The sequence below is a fragment of the Leptodactylus fuscus genome, chromosome 4 (genome assembly GCF_031893055.1).
Source record: "Leptodactylus fuscus isolate aLepFus1 chromosome 4, aLepFus1.hap2, whole genome shotgun sequence".
NCBI classification, from domain to species: domain Eukaryota; kingdom Metazoa; phylum Chordata; class Amphibia; order Anura; family Leptodactylidae; genus Leptodactylus; species Leptodactylus fuscus.
This window is the reverse complement of record NC_134268.1, coordinates 156,137,369-156,160,838: the sequence shown is the minus strand read 5'-3', so window position 1 is coordinate 156,160,838 and position 23,470 is coordinate 156,137,369. Positions and strand designations below refer to the sequence as shown.

Sequence of the window (23,470 nt, the reverse complement as noted above, 5' to 3'; positions counted from 1 at the left end):
TGCAAACTCAGTTCACGCTAATAGAATGCATTGGCCAGCGCTGATTGGCCAATGCATTCTATTAGCCCGATGAAGTAGAGCTGAATGTGTGTGCTAAGCACACTCATTCAGCACTGCTTCATCACGCCAATACAATGCATTAGCCAGTGCTGATTGGCCAGAGTACGGAATTCGGCCAATCAGCGCTGGCTCTGCTGGAGGAGGCGGAGTCTAAGATCGCTCCACACCAGTCTCCATTCAGGTCCGACCTTAGACTCCGCCTCCTCCAGCAGAGCCAGCGCTGATTGGCCGAATTCCGTACTCTGGCCAATCAGCACTGGCTAATGCATTGTATTGGCGTGATGAAGCAGTGCTGAATGTGTGTGCTTAGCACACACATTCAGCTCTACTTCTTCGGGCTAATAGAATGCATTGGCCAGCGCTGATTGGCCGAATTCCGTACTCTGGCCAATCAGCACTGGCTAATGCATTGTATTGGCGTGATGAAGCAGTGCTGAATGTGTGTGCTTAGCACACACATTCAGCTCTACTTCATCGGGCTAATAGAATGCATTGGCCAGCGCTGATTGGCCGAATTCCGTACTCTGGCCAATCAGCACTGGCTAATGCATTGTATTGGCGTGATGAAGCAGTGCTGAATGAGTGTGCTTAGCACACACATTCAGCTCTACTTCATCGGGCTAATAGAATGCATTGGCCAATCAGCGCTGGCCAATGCATTCTATTAGCGTGAACTGAGTTTGCACAGGGGTTCTAGTGCACCCTCGGCTCTGCTACATCAGATTGCTACATCTGATGTAGCAGTGCCGAGTGTGCATCAGATGTGTAGTTGAGCAAAACTGACTCAGCACTGCTAAGTCTCTGCATTCGCATAGGAATGCATTGGCCAGCATTCGGCCAATCAGCGCTGGCTCTGCCGGAGGAGGCGGAGTCTAAGGTCGGACCTGAATGGAGACTGGTGTGGAGCGATCTTAGACTCCGCCTCCTCCAGCAGAGCCAGCGCTGATTGGCCGAATTCCGTACTCTGGCCAATCAGCACTGGCTAATGCATTGTATTGGCGTGATGAAGCAGTGCTGAATGTGTGTGCTTAGCACACACATTCAGCTCTACTTCATCACGCTAATAGAATACATTGGCCAATCAGCGCTGGCCAATGCATTCTATTAGCTTGATGAAGCAGAGTGTGCACAAGGGTTCAAGCGCACCCTCGGCTCTGATGTAGCAGAGCTGAGGGTGCACAAGGGTTCAAGCGCACCCTCGGCTCTCCTACATCAGAGCCGAAGGTGCGCTTGAACCCTTGTGCACACTCTGCTTCATCAAGCTAATAGAATGCATTGGCCAGCACTGATTGGCCAGAGTACGGAATTCGGCCAATCAGCGCTGGCCAATGCATCCCTATGGGAAAAAGTTTATCTCACAAAAATCACAATTACACACCCGATAGAGCCCCAAAAAGTTATTTTTAATAACATTCCCCCCTAAATAAAGGTTATCCCTAGCTATCCCTGCCTGTACAGCTATCCCTGTCTCATAGTCACAAAGTTCACATTCTCATATGACCCGGATTTGAAATCCACTATTCGTCTAAAATGGAGGTCACCTGATTTCGGCAGCCAATGACTTTTTCCAATTTTTTTCAATGCCCCCGGTGTCGTAGTTCCTGTCCCACCTCCCCTGCGCTGTTATTGGTGCAAAAAAGGCGCCAGGGAAGGTGGGAGGGGAATCGAATTTTGGCGCACTTTACCACGCGGTGTTCGATTCGATTCGAACATAGCGAACACCCTGATATCCGATCGAACATGTGTTCGATAGAACACTGTTTGCTCATCTCTAATCTTCAGTGCTCCTGTTCCGTCGGAAAGGGGTTAATAGGAGCACTGCAGATACCCTATATTCAGCCAGACTGAATTCCAAGTGTGGGAAAAAAAAGTCTTTAAGCTCAGCGAAGAGGCAGACAGGCAACCAAAACACCCCCTCCCCTTTCCCAGCTTCTACTGCACCCACTCCGACCATTTTAATTTTTGAAATTTTCCAGTAGATGCTGCATTTCCCCCCTAGGCTTATACTGGAGTCAATAATTTTCCCAGTTTTTTTTTGTAAAATTAGGGGCCTCGGCTTATATTCGGGTCAGCTTATACTCAAGTATATACGGTATATGGCCTAAAACTCTGCTGGTAAATGGCTGAAGTCACCTCAAGGACTTCAATCTCTGCTGGTAGCTCAGCTTAAGGGACTCTAACTTAATTTGGAAGGGCTCACTTTAAGGGCCAGAAAAGTGAATTTTTGAAGGTTTTACCATAACACACACACACACACACACACACACACACACACACACACACACACACACACACACACACACACACACACACACACACACACACACACACACACACTGACAGTTAAGGGTGGGGTCTGTTGGATTTCCCATTGCCCATGCTATCTGTAGTTGTCATGGGCAATGTGATTTAAAGGGGTGCATGCTAATGCTTCTTTAGCTTTAAATTTGTGTTTCTGTCCATACTATTGTGGAAGAAAGAAGGTTTCCAAGTATTTTTCAACTTTCCTAGAGGTTCTATTGAGTTTGGAAAGTGTCTTGTTGATAGGCTGTGATAGTGGGGTAATACTGTGACTTGGGCGTGTTAGATGCCCCCAGACATGCTTCCCCTGCTGTCCCAGTTGCATTCCAGAGGTGTTGGCATCATTTCCTGCGGTGTCATAGTGGACTTGGTGACTCTCCTTAGTCCAATTGTGGTTTCCCCTGAAACAAGTATTTTTTCCCCATAGACTATAATGGGATTCGATATTCGGTCGAATAGTCGAATATTGAAGGGCTACTCGAAACGAATATTGAATATTTCACTACTCGCTCATCAATAATAATAATAATAATAATAATAATAATAATAATAATAATAATAATAATACTTTATTACATGGTTACTCTTCTGATTTTTTATTTAATCAAATTTTCATTTTATAGCTGGTGAATTAATAAAATAGGCCATAGAATTAGCAAAAACTCACAGCTGACTGTTGGGTAAAAGTTTTAACTTGACAAAGCTACTCTAACAGATACTGTACTTACTGAAAAATAGTTTCAGAGTATTGTAGCAGTTGTTCTACTTTCAATATTGGCTTGTATTGAGTTTTCAGCTCAAAAATAATTTGCTCGTAAAAATGAGAATGGTCTGTTTTGTTATGGGATGTCAGGATTGGTCAATAGATTTTGTAGGTGCTCATGGTTCAATGGATCCTGCGTCTGAACTCAGGCTTCAACGGTCTGATATATTGTTGGTGTTTGTTGAATGATCAAATGTTCTATCCATAAAGCAACTGACTAAATGCCAATGTCTAGGAGCCAAACCAAGGTATTTCATTTTTTACTTGCCATTAGTTTCCAGAAAATAATAAATATGAAAGTCTTTTACCTGTCATATTGCAGAAAACTCTCATTGGTCCTTGTGGTCCGCTGCCATCTGGATCAATCCAATAGAAGTCTGATGTATTACCCAGGTGTCTGTATACTTCACAAGAGAGCTCATACATGGCTGAAAGAAATAAATAGTGGTGATAAATCAGGTGACACTCTCTGCTTACACAATCTATATGAAACCTAAAAAAGAATGATTAAGACAAGCCTTATAGTCGGTCATTTATGTTTAATAACCATCACGGCTATTCCTCCTGACCCCATTCCCAGGACACATGCATGCTTGGTATGTATACTGAAGCAGAAGACAAAGATAATCCAGTGTCAGACATCATGTAAAGTCCAATGTGCTTACACCTTCATTGTATTAGCATCAATTGGAGGCAGTAAAATGAGGAGACTCCTATACACATCAGATAGTCGCGTGACCTACTGAAATCAGCTCGTATGGTAATCACAGGGAACACTGTGTTAGTTACAGAGAACATGATGTGTCTACAGGGGTCAGTGACATGGTATGGTGAATTGGAACTAAGCTGAAGTAAGCCGCCATCATCGGTGGCTCTCCATATCAACTGGGACGTGGAAGTGCTAGGTATTGGACCCTGACTGATCTGATATCAATTATAAGGATACACAATCAATATTGAAAGCCTGGAAGATCTCTTTAAGTACACGTCCTATTCCTATTTTTATCTGACACCTGGAGCCAATAATGGTTTTTAGCAATTCTTAAGGACTTGCTGACAGTTATGCAATGTTTACGGTCAGTTAAGTTTTTAACACTGTATATGACATTTACTGGGAAGGTAGCCTCCCATCAAATTCTATACCCAAAAAGCACCAGCAATCTTGATTTGGCCCTGGCTTTGTATACAAGTCTAAAGGATATAGAAAAAGGATATAGACCACTTTAGGTTCCCACCAATCCTGAATACTGGGGTACTTTGCATTCTGAGTGGAATGGCTCTTCAGGACTGTGCAACCCCTTCATTGATTACAATGGGAATCTCTGAAGATAGCTGAGCGCTGTATTTTGGCCATGTGCATCTTCAACCAATCGCAACATCAAAACTTGGCTCAGACTCACCCTACAGAAAACTTTAAAACTTTAAATGATCATCTTAAAATTTTTAAATACTAAAAAGTAAAACTAGATAACTGACAATTGACATCTGCCAACTCATATAAACTGTAAAGCAATAAATTGCCAGCCTTCACCAAACTCGCCTACTCAGGCCTAATTGTTAGGGTGACAGATAAAACTTCACTATGAAACACTTGTGTACCTAATTACTGTAGAAACTGATGAACTAAGAAGATTATTTATTTCCCAAGAGCTCTTTACATGTCTGGAGAAAAGCACAGAATGTGCGAATACGCTTTCTGGCACTTAGTAATCTTGTTTATATCCAAAGTCCCAATGCCAGCATTATATCAGTCATCAATAGTCTCCTGGTGGGATTGCAGTCTGCACCTGTTATCCTCACTGAGGTTGCAGTTAGAAAGTGTCACTTTTATATTATATGAATTAAAACACAAATTGTTTTCTTTTATTTTCCAATTTTTCAAAATATTAATATTGCAGAGCAATCCAAGTTTGGTAGTATAATGTTACATTTGATTTGAATACCATCATGGTATCTACGCTATACAGAAGCCTCTAATATAAATTATGAACCTAAGCTACTGAGTACCCTATTGGGTTTTGGGTTGCATTTTGGGCACTCGGTCTCTAAAAGGTTCACCATCATTGGCATAGAGCACATTGACCCTATGCAGTCAGAATACAGAGGATTGTCTTTTCACCTTTCCAGCCATTACAAAGATATGAACAGGGAAGATTCTCATACTAACTGATTCCCTTAAAGTCCAAGCTTCCTTGTGGGAATCCCTGGTGAATTACAGGAGGATTTCTTAGCAGCTCGCTTTAGTCTGCATCATTGTGGAATATGATTCAACTATCTTAAGGTATAGTACAGTATCCATTTTCTCCTTCCTTTGACTATGTGTGGTATTGCAACTACTATAAATCTCATTGAAGTGGATGGAATTGTGATAACGTATCAGAGGTAACCCAAGGACATAAGTCGAGCTGTTTCTGAAAAAAAAATGTTTTTTTAATTCTCATTGTATTTCACACAAAAGTTCAAATAGTCAACTATTCTGACTTTTGCTTTAGGTTACAATAACATAATGATGTTTCTTCATAAAATGCTTATATTTCTGGGTTACAATTGAAAGGTAGAAGTTGACTTGGAAGTTGCTCCATTATTACAGTAATAACTGGCAATTGGAAGTGGTTTATACCAGTATTCGTTCTATAACATGGCTGTCTGTACTGCATTGGCTTTTGGAATTGACTTCTTATTTAGGGGATCATTAGCGACTGTCACCACTACTGGTGTCCATTACAAGATTTTAATGTATCATCATAAATCCGTTGAAACCAGTGGGATTTTATCTGCTTCTTAGTGACCGTTAGTGCCCGTTTACACCAAATCCGTGACATGTCTGTTATTTTTCACAGACACAAAAATCCAGGGAGTAGCACGTTTGTGCCATAAAAGATAATGGTATTATGATAGACATCAAGCGTCCATTATTGTTTAACACTAATGTCTATGGGTAATGGATGGGCGTATACTATAAAACGGACGGACCAAATAAAAACGGACACTAGCGAACACTGTCTGATGCTAATGCGTCCGTTTTTTTTACTGATTCATTAAATGGATTAGTTAAAAATATGGACACATTAACATCCATTAATGTCTGTTATGATAGGTGTCAGTGTTTTTTTTATTTTTTATTAATGGACTATCAGAATGGACATCCAACGGAAGTGTGAACCCAGCTTTAGGGAAAGATAAATACAAGGCTTCCTAGGATACATTAAAAAAAGGTATTTCTGATCTAATGTATTTTAATGTTTCATGAATTCCAATGTTAAATCTCAATTGCTTCTAAATATACCATCTAAAAGATCGACTGCGCAGCTTTAACCTATTTGTTGGCAAACGATCATTCGGGAGTACAAGAAAGAATTTAGTACAGACATTTTCCTTCCTTGCTATATATACACCGGTATTTCTGAAAATCCATTGTACCCACTCCTGCTGCTAACTAATGAACTTTTAAAGGATTTCAATTATCATGTATGCCCTGCAGGAAGATATTGGAGTTTAAAGCATACAGACAATATGGTATTAATTTAAAGTACCAGACTGATACTTAGTGCAAGCAAACATGGGGATTCAAAGAATTGATAGGTATGTGGAAGACTAGCCCAGGGGTCGAACTAAAGTACTTTAGAGGGTTATAAAGGAAAGGGAGAAAAGTAATATTCATTTTGAGAATCCTGGCAGAAAATGAGATAAAACACATAATATTTTGAGCCATTAAAGAAACAGGATCTGCATGTACGGTATATCTGCAATGCCCTACTTAAAGTATTAGTACGTCAGCTCACAAGCTCCAACACCAAGACTTTTCCTGCTGCTCATTTTGTCTTAGTTTGCATAAAGCGTCTATATCTGCTGAACCCATGCTTTTCTTATTTCATTGCAAATATGTGTTCTGTATTTCGTAAAGGAAAGAAGTCACATAATAATAGACTTGTGCAGAAAGTCAGATTCACTTTTAGCTATGAATATTTCAGTAAGGATATAATTAAAATGAATGCTTATTAGGAGCGTGTCAAGTTTTCTTGTAAATTTGGTCTCTTCTTTGTAGAACTTTTGTATTTTATTGAATTCAGAAGAACATAGTTGAAAAATGACTTGGATGTCAAAGTAAGCAGCAGTAATAAATAACTACAATGGAGTATATAACATACTGGGGCAGACTTACCAATACTGTTTATAAATTAGACAGACTAACAAGTTAGACTAGACAGTCTTATAATGTATCAGATTTAATGGATGTCACGCTGTTTAGAAATCTGTTGCGTTATTAGACCGTCTAGTCTATTAGTTTGCATTAGAAAAACGTACCAATGTTTGCTGCATTGTTTGGTACATGGAGTCACAATATAGGCTATGTGCACTTCCAGTAAAGCCATGCCCTTTTCTGCAAAGTCAAACCCCCTTTCAGCTAATTTGTCTGGTACATTTTGCTTAATAAATCTCCCCCAATGTGTTGTGATCAGGATGGATAAAGGGGAAAGAATAGGAAAGTGTAAAGGGAAGGAATTCATTAACTGATGTCACATTGTGTCCCACCAGTACATTTAATATACTGTATGTGCCTGTTGCCTATGTTAAATAGACACATAATCTGTGTTTTATCTTAGCATCTATGTAAAGTAAAACAAACCAAATATTAATAATTAGTATCCTTTTTTCTGGATGCCAAAAAGTAGAATAGCATAGCTCTTTCTGCCTCCTTCAAGTGAATTGGGGTCTGCTCAGAAGCTCATGAGGTGTGGGGAACCATTGCAGAACAAAAATAGCTTCATGCAATGGACTTGTCTTTAAAGCTCCAAGTCCCTATAGCATCTAAAGAGGACAATTCACGTTCTCAACAGTATGTCGTATTACCTATCACTAGATAACGCTGTTAGCGCTCCCGGTATGCGTCCCAATGCTGGTTTAGCTCCACCCCCAAATTAGTGTGTAGCTCCAGCCATCACATAGCGTGATCCTATGGGAAAACTGAAGGGCCTGTGATGTCATCAAAGGTCCTATAACACTTGGATTTAGCTTGTTCTATATAGAGTCAGCTAAATCCTAGTGGGCTAAGGGACCAGGTCCTTCTGCCCACTAGCTTTTAGCATGCTCTATATAAGAAAGCTAAATCTTAGTGGTCCTTTAGCCCACTAGGATTTAGACTGTTTTATATAAGAAAGCAGCACTCATTTCCCCCCTTGTTTATCTGAGAGCAGGAAGCTAGGTCACATGCATGTGTGGTGTAGACACAGTAACAGCTACAGACACAGGCTCGCTCCCGTGCACTTAGCCTCTCCTCCCTCCCCCCTGAGAGCAGACAGCTACATCACTTGGGAAATGAGCAGATAATCCCAAGGGCCATAGAAACGCAGTGTCAACAATGAAGTGAATAAATTAAGATAGGGACAAACAAAGCAGTTTTGCTGAAGCAGTGTATTTAGGAAAAGTCTTAAATCCACATAAGCAGTATAAATAGGATGCTTGTTATGGGACAATCCCTTTAAGCTCTGTATGAATTAAAGGCATACAAAGGTAAAGTAAAGCTTGGGACAGAAATTGGTTGTTGTGACTCCTGTTGCACAATCAAGAGATCACTGTGTCACCCTCTATGTCAACAAATGGAGATGTGTTGCAACTTAAAGTGTTGCAAAAAAAAGTTGAGCAATGTTCGACTTTTTGCGACTAGAAGTCATGAACATGACACTCTTGGGGTCACAATGTAAAGGAGTTGCACGGTGACATGGTGGCCTAAAGCCTCATATGTTTGTATGGGCACTATATTATGTTAAAACTGGGAGTTGTGTGGTTGTTTTCCTATAGTCTTATAGAACAGTTTGCAATAAATAGTATGTAACATAGCCATATATAAGGTAAGAATAAGTAATATTTCATGCAGTTTATTACAATTGACAATATATTTCTCTATTGGTTTGAGTGATCTGTTTACTATATTCAGTGTATGCACATTTTTATCTTTCTGCAACACTTTACATTGATTTAGTGGGAGAAAAACAAGCTCTTATTTAATTTTTTGTAATCCTCTATAATTACATTGCACAGAAGTGACTGCTGTGTTCTGGCAGATTATGGGAACAGGGAAATCATTTTCACATCTCATTCAGATAATGGATGAGCTGTGAAATGAGTTCCATAGTAGACTGGTACCTTGGAGGTTGCTTCGACTGGCTCTCTCGACTTTTCTAAGGAGCTGTAACATTTCAATACCACAGCTAAAAGTACACTTTAATTTCTTTTTTGAAAGAAAGGGCCAAGAGGTTATGGAACATTTTTTAATGCGTACAGTGAACCGACTGCATGGCGTAATTCTGAAAATGAATAATTTTCTGAGCCATACTCGTGCTAAAAACCGAGTCTTTTTTGAAATATTGGGTTTGATCTTCAACCTACAGTTTGTGGTCCTTACATTGCATGAATACAAATTTTTGCTTTTGAAATGTATGTACTATAAATATAAGTTCTAGCTCTTTGTAAACACGCTCAAATCTACTTATTATAATGTGCCATGGAGAGCAACAGAATTGCCTTCTACTCAGTGTGATACCTAGAGTTGTGTCTTACAGAATCTTGTGGAAAGTGTTGCATGGACTGTGGAGCTGCATAATTGAATTAAGAATTATACCAAGTTAGCAGCTGCTTTAGCTTCATACAGAGATTTACAAGAAAGTCACAAACAGAGCTTGGAGAGTATTATTTTTAGCTTTACACTAATTGGCATTTATACATTTTTAATCTATTTTTTTTTCCAGAGCAGTAGTTATGCTTTTGGAAGCCATTATTGATAGAAAGAAACTTCTGGGAAATGCATATTTCTTGAGAACTGTCAATGCGAGTCTGATATAAGTGAATGGAGTCACATTGTGACACTGGGTTTGCTGTAACTTTGACTTCTAGTTGCAAAACAATCCAGCGGTGCTTAATCTTTTTGCAACTAGATATTGCAGTTACAGCATCCTAGTGGTCGCAATGTGACTCCATTCACTTACAGATGAGGGGCGTCAGTGTGATCTTTGGTTCATACTCTTTGTTATCTACGCATGGGCCCAGATTTACTATGTGGTTATGACAAAACAGTGACATAAACATAGCACACCTTAGATACAATGTGACACATCTTTAACTCTGTCTCCTGGCTCAGGCCTGGTTCACATCTGCGTTTGTTATTCTATTCGGGGAGTCCACTTGTGGACCCCCCCAAACAGAATACCAAACGCATTGACAAGCGGTGAGCTTATGAAAGCACATGGATCCCATAGACTATAATGGAGTCTGTGTGTTTTCAGCACGCTGTCCACATGAATCATGCGGAGACAAAAGTACTGCAAGAACTATATTCCTCTTCACATGACTCGTGCGGGCACCGCGCAGAAAACACATGGATCCCATTATAGTCTATGGGGTCTGTGTGCTTTTGTAAGCTCGCCACTTGTCAATGTGTTCAGTATTTTGTTCGGGGGGCTCCTAAGTGGACTCCCTAAATGGAATACCAAAGGCAGATGTGAACCGGGCTTCAGCTATTCATGGAAGTCCCATAGAAGTGCAAAGAAGGAGCCATTCATGCATGACATACTTGGTTCTCACTACAGAAACAAAATGAGGGTCAGGGAATGAGGTGAGAGCAGAATCTATTGAACATTTATGGCATATCCAGGATGGAAATATCCCTTTAAGTTAATAAGAAATATAACCTGAAAGTTTTATCACTAAAAAAATTAAATCTTTGTTAAAAAGTATAGTATAAGTGATTGATCCTGATATTTTTTGGATGGCTTTGTGAGACTACCTTATAGTAAAGGAGTCACATGCATATGCATTTCAATATGTTTTTGTATTGTGTATGTGGTGAATACAGTATATAATAAACAATAAACAGTAGATAGAGTAGGCCCATAGAAAAGTATTCAGTTGGCCCCTATAAATCTCAAAAGCAAAGCCATTAAAGGGCAATTCCTATTTATGATATCCATAGAACATATCCATATCTAATAGATACAATTCACACCTCTGGGACCTACAACAAATCTGTGAATGGTGATCTCAAAACTCCCATCTTGTAGCTGCTGTAAAGGGTGACATGTATGCATGGCTTGTTCAATTGCTTCAGCATGGGGTGACTTTTTGCTTCTAAAAAGTAAAGCAAACCCTATAAAGAGCCATTCCCACTTAGGGTATATAAACTGGACATATCCATGTTTGATAGATGTAGATACCACTACTGAGATCTGCACCTACCCAGACTTTATGCTTGCGGTTGCTGTAAATGTGTCTCTTTATTGACTTGGGGGGGGGGACATTTCTTTTTTCTACTTTGAATGAGCTGATACAGTAGGACAGATACAAAGAGAAAAAGTCATGGAACCTGAATTCATTTTTTTGGTCAAATGTATTTATTGATCTATGTGAATTATCTTTTATCTTTGTAACACATTTTTGATGTACTTTATGTCACTTTTTGCAGGTTATTTCAGGAGCTTATAAAGAGGTCTGTCAGCTTTTCAGACGTTTCTATTTTATTAAAACATCTACAGTATTTCCCTTATGATAACAATTGTAAATAATATTTTCTTTTAACTCTGCACTGCACTATTCTTCTGTTATTCTTTCTAAAAGTGTATACATAAATTGGATAAGAAAGACACCCCTAACTGCTGACACCCATTGTCAATTTATTAACCAATATGTGGTCCAGGACCAGACACATTTTAGTTTTTTTTTGTATGTGCGGTTTTGAAGGCTGTAACAATTTTATTATTTGGATTATTCAACAAATTGTTATGTCTTTTTTCGGGGACACATAGGGCTGTAGTTTTATGTTGTTTTTATTTTTTCATGTGTTTTAATTTTTTTCATATCCAGGAAAATATAAACAAAATAGGAGAGAAATCGTGTCTGGTTTTCACTTTTTCTTTTTTTATTCAATAACACAAAGTGCTACTAAAAACTTTCTAAAATTGTTTTTCCTCTCCGTTACAGTCATTTTTATATTATATGGTGTTATCGGGAGTGGGGCTGTAACCTTTAATAATGGCGTTTTACTGGCGTATCATTTAATTTATTTTTTTAATTATTTTTTTACTTTTTAAAACTTTTCTATTATTTTTTTTTCTTTCAGATTGTGTCCCTATAAGTTCATAATAGACCTTTGGGGACATCTGATCACTTTTTTTGTGGTATTGTAGACTGATTTCTCCTGCAACTGGGGCTGGTACATTTAGCCTCAGTTGCAGGAGGAATACAGCCACCTGCACGCTACTATACATCTTATAGAGCTGATCTGGGTCCTGTAGGACCCAGCAGCTCGTCTAAGACACAAAGACCAGTGGACCATCAGACCAGTGGACCATCTGACCACCGGGTCAGAGGGCGGCTGCATCATGACGGTTGCCATAGCTGTGTATACAGCGGTCATACACAGCGATCGAGAAGGCAGGGAAGGTAATGAAAACCCTGCACAATCTTGTGAAGCTGCTGTGTTCTGATTGAACATACTGGTACGTCCTGTCAGAACAAGGCAACCACCTTCCGGACATATAGTCTATGGGCGGTCCAGAAGTGGTTAAAAACTTATAAGAGAAATAACAAAAAAAAAAAAATATGCTGTAGTAACTAAAACAAACATTTCAGGATAGTCAAGGGGTCCTTTTTGTTAACAGCTATTATATAATATGAGCCACTTTTGTGGGCGCATTATTGGTACAATAAGCTCAAACTATACATACATTAAAGAGAGGATCTGTCACCAAGTCTGAAAAACCCAATGACACATATCACATATACTATCATGGTAAAGGTATACTAGCTAAGAGGGAGGTAACACTGCATGACATATAGAACACAGAAACGCTGCCCCAAAGAAATCACAGTTTTATCATCCTCTTTGCTATACCACTATTTAGCACCAACACTAATCGGGTTTATATGTTTAGAATGGGTTAATGGATTTTGATAAAACACCAAAATGCTCAGGGTGACAGCACCTATCAGAAGGATATATGATTGGGCATGCTTCAGTGTCACTACTCTAGTGTTGTCACTCAGTGTGCCACATTGATGGCAGCTACCAATGTGTGACCACTGCAGTCAATCACTGTCTGATGATGCATGTCGCATGTGGTTTGATGGATGGTTATCACTGCAGGAAGGCAACAAAAGGTGGAAGGAGCATGAATGCAGTGAAACATCAGGAAATTATTTTGTTATTTTAAAATGTCCTACTCTCTGCCGGATATTTAAATCACCTTTTCTCTTTTTTCTGTTTTCTCCCTTTTTATTTTATAACTGTTTGTTCTTTATGTCACTTTTTGTAAGCATTGAACTTTTTTTTTTTTTTTTTTTTATTAAACATTCACTTTAATGCTGCTTTACAAATGCATTGCCTTTTAAAATGTGTCTGCCATCTGATTGTTAGAGAGTCATGTGCATATGTGAGTTGTGTTCCTATTAACTAAATCAGTAAGTGCTGACAGTGTGTATCGGGGTGCATGGACTGTGTTGATTAATGCTCAATTTACAGTGCGAGTGATGGATGAGTGCACAATTTGGTTAGTAGAATGAATAAACCCCTAACAGCTGCATCCACATCACATACTAGGATGATCCATGTGTGACAGTATATAACAACAGAGGTATTGTCTGTTATATATATTCTACTTGATCATTCAGTAAATTACTGGCCTTAACGGTGACCTGACTAAGCTGTGAGATATGTCCTGTGTCTAAAGATACCAGGAAATAAAGAAAGCAGCGGAGTACACAGGCAGAAAGGCTGTATGGGGAAACTGTTGAGGACAGTAATGCTTTATGTAGTTTTAACCCATTCTTCCCCTTTTATAAAATAAACCTCTTACTATACAACCCCTTTAATCAAGAGTTTCCAATCTATAACTACTATACAGTGTGCTAGTGATTCTAGTTTTGCAGAATGTTCCTTAGATTTTGCCTTGGAGATTTTTTAATCTTCGACATCCTACGATTTTAATCTCTAACATTTAGAGAGTGTTCAAAAGAAAAAGACAGAAGCTGAAGTAGGAAAAGAAAATATCACTTGTACATGGAGACCATATGCATCGGCTTTGTGCTGAAGTTTTTCCTTGCCGTGAAAGCTAGTGATATCCAGATGTTGCATACATATAAATGAGAGATTTTAAAGGATTAACCAATTGTATGCTTTATAACCATCAAACATAACTGTAACAATCGGTCGATATCAAGTTTGGTTCTGGTTCTGCTGACAGAAGAATGAAGAATTAGGACACAGATAAAATTCAATATCTATATATTTTTCACAAAACAATGAATATTTATTTAAAACCTACAAAACCCCAATAGATAAAATATTAAAATGCTTGCAAAAATAAAGTCTTTCATATAGTTTTGCATTCACCTCTCTACCACCAAGTCTCTTAAGAATAAGTTATAAATTGGATCTAGTAGAGATGTTTCTATTATACCAAATCTGAAAGCATTATAAGCAAATATACATGTTTCACGTCTCTTCTATAATGCATTGGGACTACGTTTTGCAGGGCAATGCACTTGTGACATCACTGTGGCATTTCCTATTCACTTTGAAAGCTGTCTTCTGTAATTGCTGTGCCAGAAAACAAATTGTAAAGCACTTTCCTAGGATCCCCTGGTGTCCAGGATTGTTAGCTTGCACAAAAAAGACATAATACCATTTATGAATGACTTGCTTTTACCTAATGGCTATACATGTAAAGGAAAAGTTCAATCAAAATAAAAAGAAATAGCTATTATATAGCATCTATGCCTGCATGTTATAAGTGCTATTACAGTATGGTTTCTATGAAGTAGCAGCAGGTAACTATTACCTTTATGACATAGTGCAGTTTCACCCACTATGATGTACTTGGATAACGCTCCTAGAAGTAGTAGAAGATAAAATCATATAACCATGCCCTGATGCCCTCCAACTAGCACGTACCTTTGTAAGAAATCAGTGTAAAATGTAAATCTCTAACTTGTTATAAAAATTTGCTATAATAAATCAGTATACAGTGGGTTAAACATATCAATCTGTGACCCAGTGTTATAGCAAGAATTTCCTTCTCTAGGAGTAAATATTCAGTGTTCTACCTTTGTCCTCTAGCTAAAATCCCTGCCAAAGGCAGTGGATTGCTGGAACTTTTAGTGGAACCCAGCATTCAAGGGTTAAGGGTTATGCCCTGCCCTATATTTAATATAATCTGTGACTTTTATGGAGTAACTAGCTTCTGCCCGTGACTTTGTCTGCGGGTTGTTGATGGCGATGAGCCGCTTATAATTAGCCAAATGTGGTTTGCGGTGATCCGCCTGCGTCTGCGTGTCAGTTCTGTTACATCTGTGCATATGCGCAGAAGCCCCAGCTGTATGCACATCCGTATGGAGAGCAGATCAAGCTGGCTGCTGGTGAAATTTGACACAGTTCGCCTTCGCCGTCCACCCCCCCCCCCCACACCAGCACAGTCCGAAGAGCACATGCCCCTGTGTTACGCACACAAACTGCTAGCTCTGCTACACCTGCTAATTTGGATTAAAGGGCTTGTGTTGTGTGAGACTGTCTGAGCAGCTTCTGTGTTAGACACGGATGAACGGATGTTACTGAAATGTGCAACAGTTCTCCCCCCTCCCCCATCTGAGGCAGAAAAACAGATTCCCTGTCCTACTTACTGAAACTCTACAGTCGATATACTCCTCTTGGCCACACACAGCCTGTATGTTCTGTAGCCTCCTGATATTCCATGAGACTCCATTTTCTTCAGCTTTCACACTGTCTGGCTCCTTACTGTTTAGCTCCGCCCACCACATAGCGTGATCCTATGGGATGGCTGAAGGGCCTGTGATGAAGTCATCAAAAGTCCTCAAATGTAGTGTGTGTCTAAATTCGTGCTTAACGGTCATGTAGTGACGTCATTTACCGGGATAAAAAGTAGCCTATGTTTTAACCCCTTCCCGACATCGTCAGTAATAGTACTTCGCAGACGGGAAGCACTTCCCGCACACCGCCGTACTATTACTGCGGCTGCATGGTGCGCACACAGAACCTGTGTGCGCACCATGTGCTGCAGGTGTCAGCCGTATGTTACGGCTGACTATGCCCTGTAACACCCGCGGTCGGAACCGGGTGCGATTGCGGGTGTTAACCCCTGAGATGCCGGCGGTCAACATGACCACCGGCATCTCCGGGGTTTCAATATAATGTGGTGCTGATCGGCACCCCCCGCGCCGGTTTCGGGGGGTGCCGGTGTTCGTAGGGGCAGCCCGGGGTCTGATCAGTGACCCCGCGTCTGCCCCATCACTTACCCCGTCCTCGTACCTGATCGATCCTGCCATAAATGAAGCTGTCAGCCTGTGCGTCCACACAGGCTGACAGCTTCCTGTGTTCTGCAATACATGTGTATTGCAGATATACATAGTGAAGCAGTGATCAGCCGATCACTGCTTCAATCCCCCATGAGGACAGAAAAAAAAAGTTAGAAAAAAGTACAAATAAAAAAGTTTAAATAAGTTTAAAATAAATTATAAATAAATATAGCCCCAAAAATCCCTTTTCCCCATATAAAATGTTTTACTATGTAAAATAAAGAAAAATAGAAAAAAAACATTACATATTTGGTATCGCCGCGTCCGTAATAACCTGAAAAATCAAATTAAATTATTATTTAACCCGAACAGCGAACGGCATAAAAAAAAGTACAAAATAATGAATATTCACCACCTTTCCCTTACAAAATGTTCAATAAAAAGTAATCAAATGGTCAGATGAAAACCAAAATGGTACCAATAAAAAGCAGAGGTCATCCCGCAAAAAATAAGCCCTCAACCAGCTCTGTCTACCGAAAAATAAAAATGCTACGCCTTTCAGGAGATGGCGATGCAAAAATAATTGATTTTTTTCCCTAAATTGAATTTTATTCTGCAGAAATAGCAACGCATTAAAAAATCATATAAATGAGGTATCGCCGTAACCGTACCGACCCGCAGAATAAAGGTAACATGTTACTTATGCTGTACTCTGCATGGGGAAAAAAATAAATGCTAGAAAGCAATGCCAGAATTGATGTTTCCTTTTACATCCCACCCAGAAAGAGTTAATAAAATGTAGTCAATAAGTTACAGGCCCCAAAATGGTGGCATTGAGAAGTACATCTAATACCACAAACACCAAGCCCTCATATGGCCATATTGCCAGAAAATAAAAATAAAAATCTACCTTGTACAATGTGAAGACAAAAACCCCAAAAGTCGCCAAATCATTAGAACGTAAGTGGATGCGACTAGAAGGAAATGTGTAATCGGTGCGAGCATTTTCAGGGGACCCCCCATATTTAGAGCTTATGAGAGAGAAGACACCAGCGCTGATCCCCCAGAATGCCCCTCTTCCCCATCCGTGTCATAGGACCTAGTGGGGAAATAGAATGGGATTTGGTGTGCCCAATTTACTCCGCACAGCTTACACATTCACTTCGGGGTTACTAATGCTACTACATCACTTGATAAATACTTTGAGGGGTGCGGTTTTCAAAATGGGGTCACTTTCTAGAGGTTTCCACTGTTTTGACACCTCAAGGGCTTTGTAAATGCAACATGGTTCCTGAAACTGATCACAGCCAGAGCTGCCCTCTAAAAGCTGCCCTCCTTGGCGCACCTTCCCTTCTGCGTCTCGCTGTGCGTCCATATATTTGTTTACACCCACAAGTGGGGTACTATGGTAGTCGGGAGAACTTGCATAATAAATTGTGGGATGCATTTTCTCCTTTAACCCCTTGTGAATGTGCAAATTCTAGGGCTAAACGAAAATATTAGTGAAATAAAATCAAATTTGAAAATTTCACCTCCAATTTGTATTAATTCCTGTTAAGCACTTATAGGGTTAAAATACTAGGTATATGTTGCTTTGGCTTATTTAAGAGGTGATTGGGGTGATTTATGGGGGGCTTTAATACAAGGGTCTTTCAAAACCCCTTCATAACTGGATTAGTCCCTTAAAAAATGGGTTTTGGAAATTTCTAGAAAATTTTAAATATTGTTGTTTCACTTGTAAATCTTCTAATGTCCGTAAAAAATAAAAGGGTGACTATAGTTTGATGCCGACATAAAGCAGAGATCTGGTACATTAGATTTATGATATAATTTTGGCTGACTATCTGTATGCAATGCACATCATTTCAAACTTTATAAAATGCATATTTTTCAAAATTTCCACCAAATTTCCTATTTTTTCATAACTAAACACAAGACATATCTACCAAAATTTACCACTAACATGAAGTACAATGTGTATCTCAAAATCACTTTGGTAAGTTAAAGCGTTCCAAAGTTATTGCCACATAAAGTGACACATGTCAGTTTTGAAAAATCGAGCTTGGTCAGGAAGTCAAAAAGTGCCATCGGCGGGAAGGGGTTAATCGGGGTTCCTATCTATGTATGTTGCAAATTTCAGCCAAATCCGTTTAGCCATTTTTGCGTGATTGAGTAACATACAAACATACAAACTTTTTTAATAGGATAGGATAGGATTCAGGCAATGAACAGTCCTAAAAGTGACAGTTATCTCTGTATGCACATAGAGATAGAGGGCAGGCTGCCATTCACTGTTAGGACTGCCCATTGGAAAGAAATACTACTGAAGATTTTCCCACAAATCTATATATTAATCTGCACAAATACTCTGGCACTATAAGATGGTGTCTAGACATTATATTCCATTAATATGTGGAATATAGTGACATGTTCCTTTTAAAATGATAAGATATCTGTAAGCAAGTGCACCTGCAATTCAGATTATTGCTTAAAGGGGTTATCCAGTTTCTAATATTGATGACCTATCCTTTGTTCCTACAGTCTTATCTTGAGGATGCAGCAGTGTTATCTCTCACACACAATGTAGCAGTATGTAGAAGCTGTAGTTATTTGTGTATATTTTCCAGCAATCTCCCTTTCCTCCATAGACTTTACAGCAAAAAAAAAAACAAAAAAAAACAAACAACATATTTCAACCTGAAAAAAAGAGAAGGAAACTTATTTGTCAAGATATTTTACAATGTGTCTTATATTAACCTCCACTATTCATTTAAGAAAAGTGGTTTTAAATTTGGGGGTTCTCTTTAAGACCCTTTTATGACTAGAGCGACACTTAGTCTTATTGCAGTACTTCTAATTGATTTTAACTGTTGTAGCCAATCTTGTTGTTTGCAGCTGTCAATCAATAGTTAAAATCAATTAGTATTGCTATAAAAAGTCACAGTGTAACCCTGACCTTGCAAATGTTTCTAGCAACATGTACACCAGATCCTTGCTGCATGTAAACATGGCCTCTGTCATTTGATAAAGGAACAAACATCTCTTTTATACAAGTATACAAATGTCCATTGGTTATCAGAACATATTCCTGTTTACATGCAAAGCCTGCTGACAAGTGTGAAGCCTATGGTGACGATTGATCCTATTATATGTAAAAGATCCTGCCACATGTAATGGAAGTTAATAAGTGCCCGTCGGCATCCTGTATTGCATACTTGCTAACTATAGGAAAATTATTTTATGTAGAAAGGGCCAGGAGGACGTGTAGTGCAGCAAACATTTTGTTTTAGATTACACCCCTTTTAACATGCTACATACTTTGGCCCCTCACACCAGCATAGTGACTCTTTGTAACCTCCACACATTGCAATGCCTCCTTGGGTCTTTACACAGTATAGTGCCTTCTTGTGCACCCATATACAATATTGTGCCTCCTTGTGGCCCCCACACAGTATAATGTCTCTTTGTGCTCCCCAAACTATAATGCATACTTGTGCCCGTACACACAGTATAATGCCTTTTTCTGGCCTCCCCATACAGTACAATGCCATCTTGTACCCCCTGTTATGTTATTTCAGGTTAACTAAAAATAAATAAACAAACAAACAAACAATAACCTGCTAAGCCCAACTGGGCTCTGAACCGCAGAGCTACTCTGGTGTGAACTGGGCCCAATAGTTAATGTCACTGCCGGGGTAACACCACCATCTGGGGGCTTCTCTGTTAACTATACAGAGGCGGCCTCTGCAGCTCAGCGCAGCCGCTAGAGGAACCAGAGTCTAGCTAACACACCTGTGCTAGACTCAGACTGAGTGCCCTCAGTTGCTTCACTGAGGAACACCCTACAGCAGCTACCTGCTAATGCTTATTAGCCAGGTATACATGTATTAAAAAGGAATAGGATAAATTGGGGAAGGGAAACCCACTTCCACAATCATAAAAAACAGCACACAAACACACTTGCTGTAAGGTCAAACACACAAGACACTATTACAGCTAAATACCACTAATTGTGGGACGAGTGCTGCACCCACAGACATGTATACTGAAATGAGGCTAGGGCAGCGGGATGACAAACTTGCCTCCTTAAATGGAGGAAGGGCGGTCCCAATCCGCCAGCCCAGCTGCCTAAGCCGGGCGCTCATGGGCTGACACCAGTGTCAGTCAACAGACCGACCACGCCCACTGGCTGCAAAGGGATTAACCCCTGCTAAGCAGGGCTGCCAGCAACAGGGAAAGGGTAACAGCTGGCAAGACACTACAGCAGAGGGATGGGCTGTGACCCGACCCCTTAGCCACAGCTGCAGCACTGTCCTAACACCCGCATTCACAATATAATGCCTCCTTGTGGCCCCCACACACTATAGTGCCTCCTTGTGCCCATACACATAGTTTAGTGTCCTTATCTGCCCCCCATATAGTACAATGCCGGCTTGTACCTCCATACATAATATGCCTACTTGTGTCCCCCACATACTATGGTGCCTCCTTTTGCCCTTACACACAGTATAGTGCCCCCACAAAGTAAAATGAACAATAATAAAAATAATGCATTCTCCAAATTGTGCGATTTGGCAAGTATGCTGTATTGTTGATCACAGTTTGTTAATAGACAGAAAATCTTCCCATGGAAATGGACCATTTTACCAAATAATATTTTCTTTATTCAGAGGAGTTTAATCGCCTCAGCACAAAATGTGTATGAGTCTCTATCACGATGTCATGGGCTATTTCTGATACTGGTGTGTTCTTATGTGGAGATGGGAATTTGGACCCTCTGAAGCACCAGGGACAGGACTGCTACTGCTACCTCTGCACCTTGTATTGGTACTCCCCTGGTCCCATGGTTTAATGATACGGTTTGTGTAGTTTTAGAAGTATATTTATTATGCACTTTAAAAATGTCTAACTTTTCTGATGGGAAATTTTAATTATAAGGCCTTCAAAAAAGAAATTTGAGACAAATGCTACATTGTACTTTATAATACCTACTATAGTAAGTCGTGTTATTTTAGGTTTAATTATAACGCCAGTTTTTTTTTATTGAATATCCTTTCAAACACTAACTTCTTCCAATTAGATGTTTCATTTTCGCCATCTTTTACAAATTATATCTGCTCGAAAAATTTTACTAATGATATTACTCATGCGAAAGAAAGAAAATCGTTTCTTTAATTGAGGCTATTGCTTCACCTTTAGTAGACATTAAGGAAAATAATATAGTAAATTGGCCCTGATCATTTTAATACTGCGATTTCCTTAGATCCCACAGAACTGTAATTTCATTTTAATTACTTTCGGATGTGAATTTAACTATAATTTGGACATCTTGTCTTTTTGTTCTTATTGTCATCATTTTGGCGAAGCAATAATATAATTATAGGGGATATTTGAGATATTTGTAAAAGCCAAATTAAAGATAGATCAGTTTAATTTTGGATAAGTAGTATTTCCATGTATAAATCTGCCAATCAGTAGGTAAGGTCCAAGTCTACAACAGTATTGTTACTTGAACTTTGTCACGTTCTTACATTACATGGTAATAACTATGGCTGAAAAGTTAAAGCTGAAGGTTTTTCCTATGTGATAGAAAGTTTAGTTATGACCCTGTCAGACACCGTGGCCAGGACACTAACTAGGCCCACTCAGGTGTAAGTTTAGGGTGATGAAATGTAAGTGATGGCTCTCAAGTCTCTACTACTGAACCCAATTTGGGGATCTTCTTTTGGCTGAAGATCACACACCATCAATGTGATGGATCTATTGTCTATATAAGTAGCTGAAAATGTATCGATGAGTGTAGCTTAGCAATTTTATTAAGAAGCAATTTTTAGCACTTGTCATATCTTATCAAGATGACACTAAGCTCACAACAGTGTTTGGCTCTCCGACGTTCAGGTCTGTATGGGAACTCGAAAGATGGTGAGCATGTCCACTTAAAAAGTAGTTACCCTCGGATCCCATATACTATAATGGGGCCCACTGGGTGTCCATTAGGTTTCCACTGGATTTATACTGAAACCAGCTTAGGGAAGAGCATTGGGGAAAGCAGGGAGGGAACTTGAGGGAATTGAAAAAGTTGATGGTAGGAATATAGTATGGTATGGCATAGTCATGTCAATTTCATTAAAGCAGTACAAGTTGTGTAGAATTATGTCTGGAGTTAAAATCCATATTACCACTTATTCAGGAATGTTTTCTCCATAATCGAAAATTCTCCATTTTCAGAATGTAATTATTTTTTGTAAACCAAGCACTGATAGATTGCATATAGAATAGGCTTGCTCCAAATAGCTATGATGCATACCTTAGCAGCAACCAAATTTCATATAAAATTGATTTCTCTTAGGCTTGGTATTTTATGGCCATGTCAACCACACCTATTATGCAAATAAACGCCTATTACTCTAAAATGTCCCACTGTTTCTGTACTAGAGCCAATGCTCATATAACTCCACAAACCAAATTAAAAGAGAAATACATTCACAATTAGTTTTGTCATTGATCAACCAGCATCATCCACTGTGATTAGAGATGAGCGAACACTAAAATGTTCGAGGTTCGAAATTCGATTCGAACAGCCGCTCACTGTTCGAGTGTTCGAATGGGTTTCGAACCCCATTATAGTCTATGGGGAACAGATACTCGTTAAGGGGGAAACCCAAATTCGTGTCTGGAGGGTCACCAAGTCCACTATGACACCCCAGGAAATGATACCAACACCCTGGAATGACACTGGGACAGCAGGGGAAGCATGTCTGGGGGCATAAAAGTCACTTTATTTCATGGAAATCCCTGTCAGTTTGCGATTTTCGCAAGCTAACTTTTCCCCATAGAAATGCATTGGCCAGTGCTGATTGGCCAGAGTACGGAACTCGACCAATCAGCGCTGGCTCTGCTGGAGGAGGCGGAGTCTAAGATAGCTCCACACCAGTCTCCATTCAGGTCCGACCTTAGACTCCGCCTCCTCCGGCAGAGCCAGCGCTGATTGGCCGAAGGCTGGCCAATGCATTCCTATGCGAATGCAGACTTAGCAGTGCTGAGTCA

At 39.6% G+C, this 23,470-nt stretch overlaps 1 protein-coding gene across 1 annotated transcript in view; it reads right to left on the bottom strand.

Moving 5' to 3' along the window:
• The window catches only part of CNTNAP2 (contactin associated protein 2), a 1,390,705-nt gene that overhangs the window by 411,546 nt on the left and 955,689 nt on the right, over window positions 1-23,470 (bottom strand). Inside the window, exon 12 of the mRNA XM_075271239.1 lies at window positions 3,433-3,552. Within this exon, the coding sequence (XP_075127340.1) occupies window positions 3,433-3,552 (120 nt within the window). The remainder of the gene's footprint in view (window positions 1-3,432; window positions 3,553-23,470) is intronic.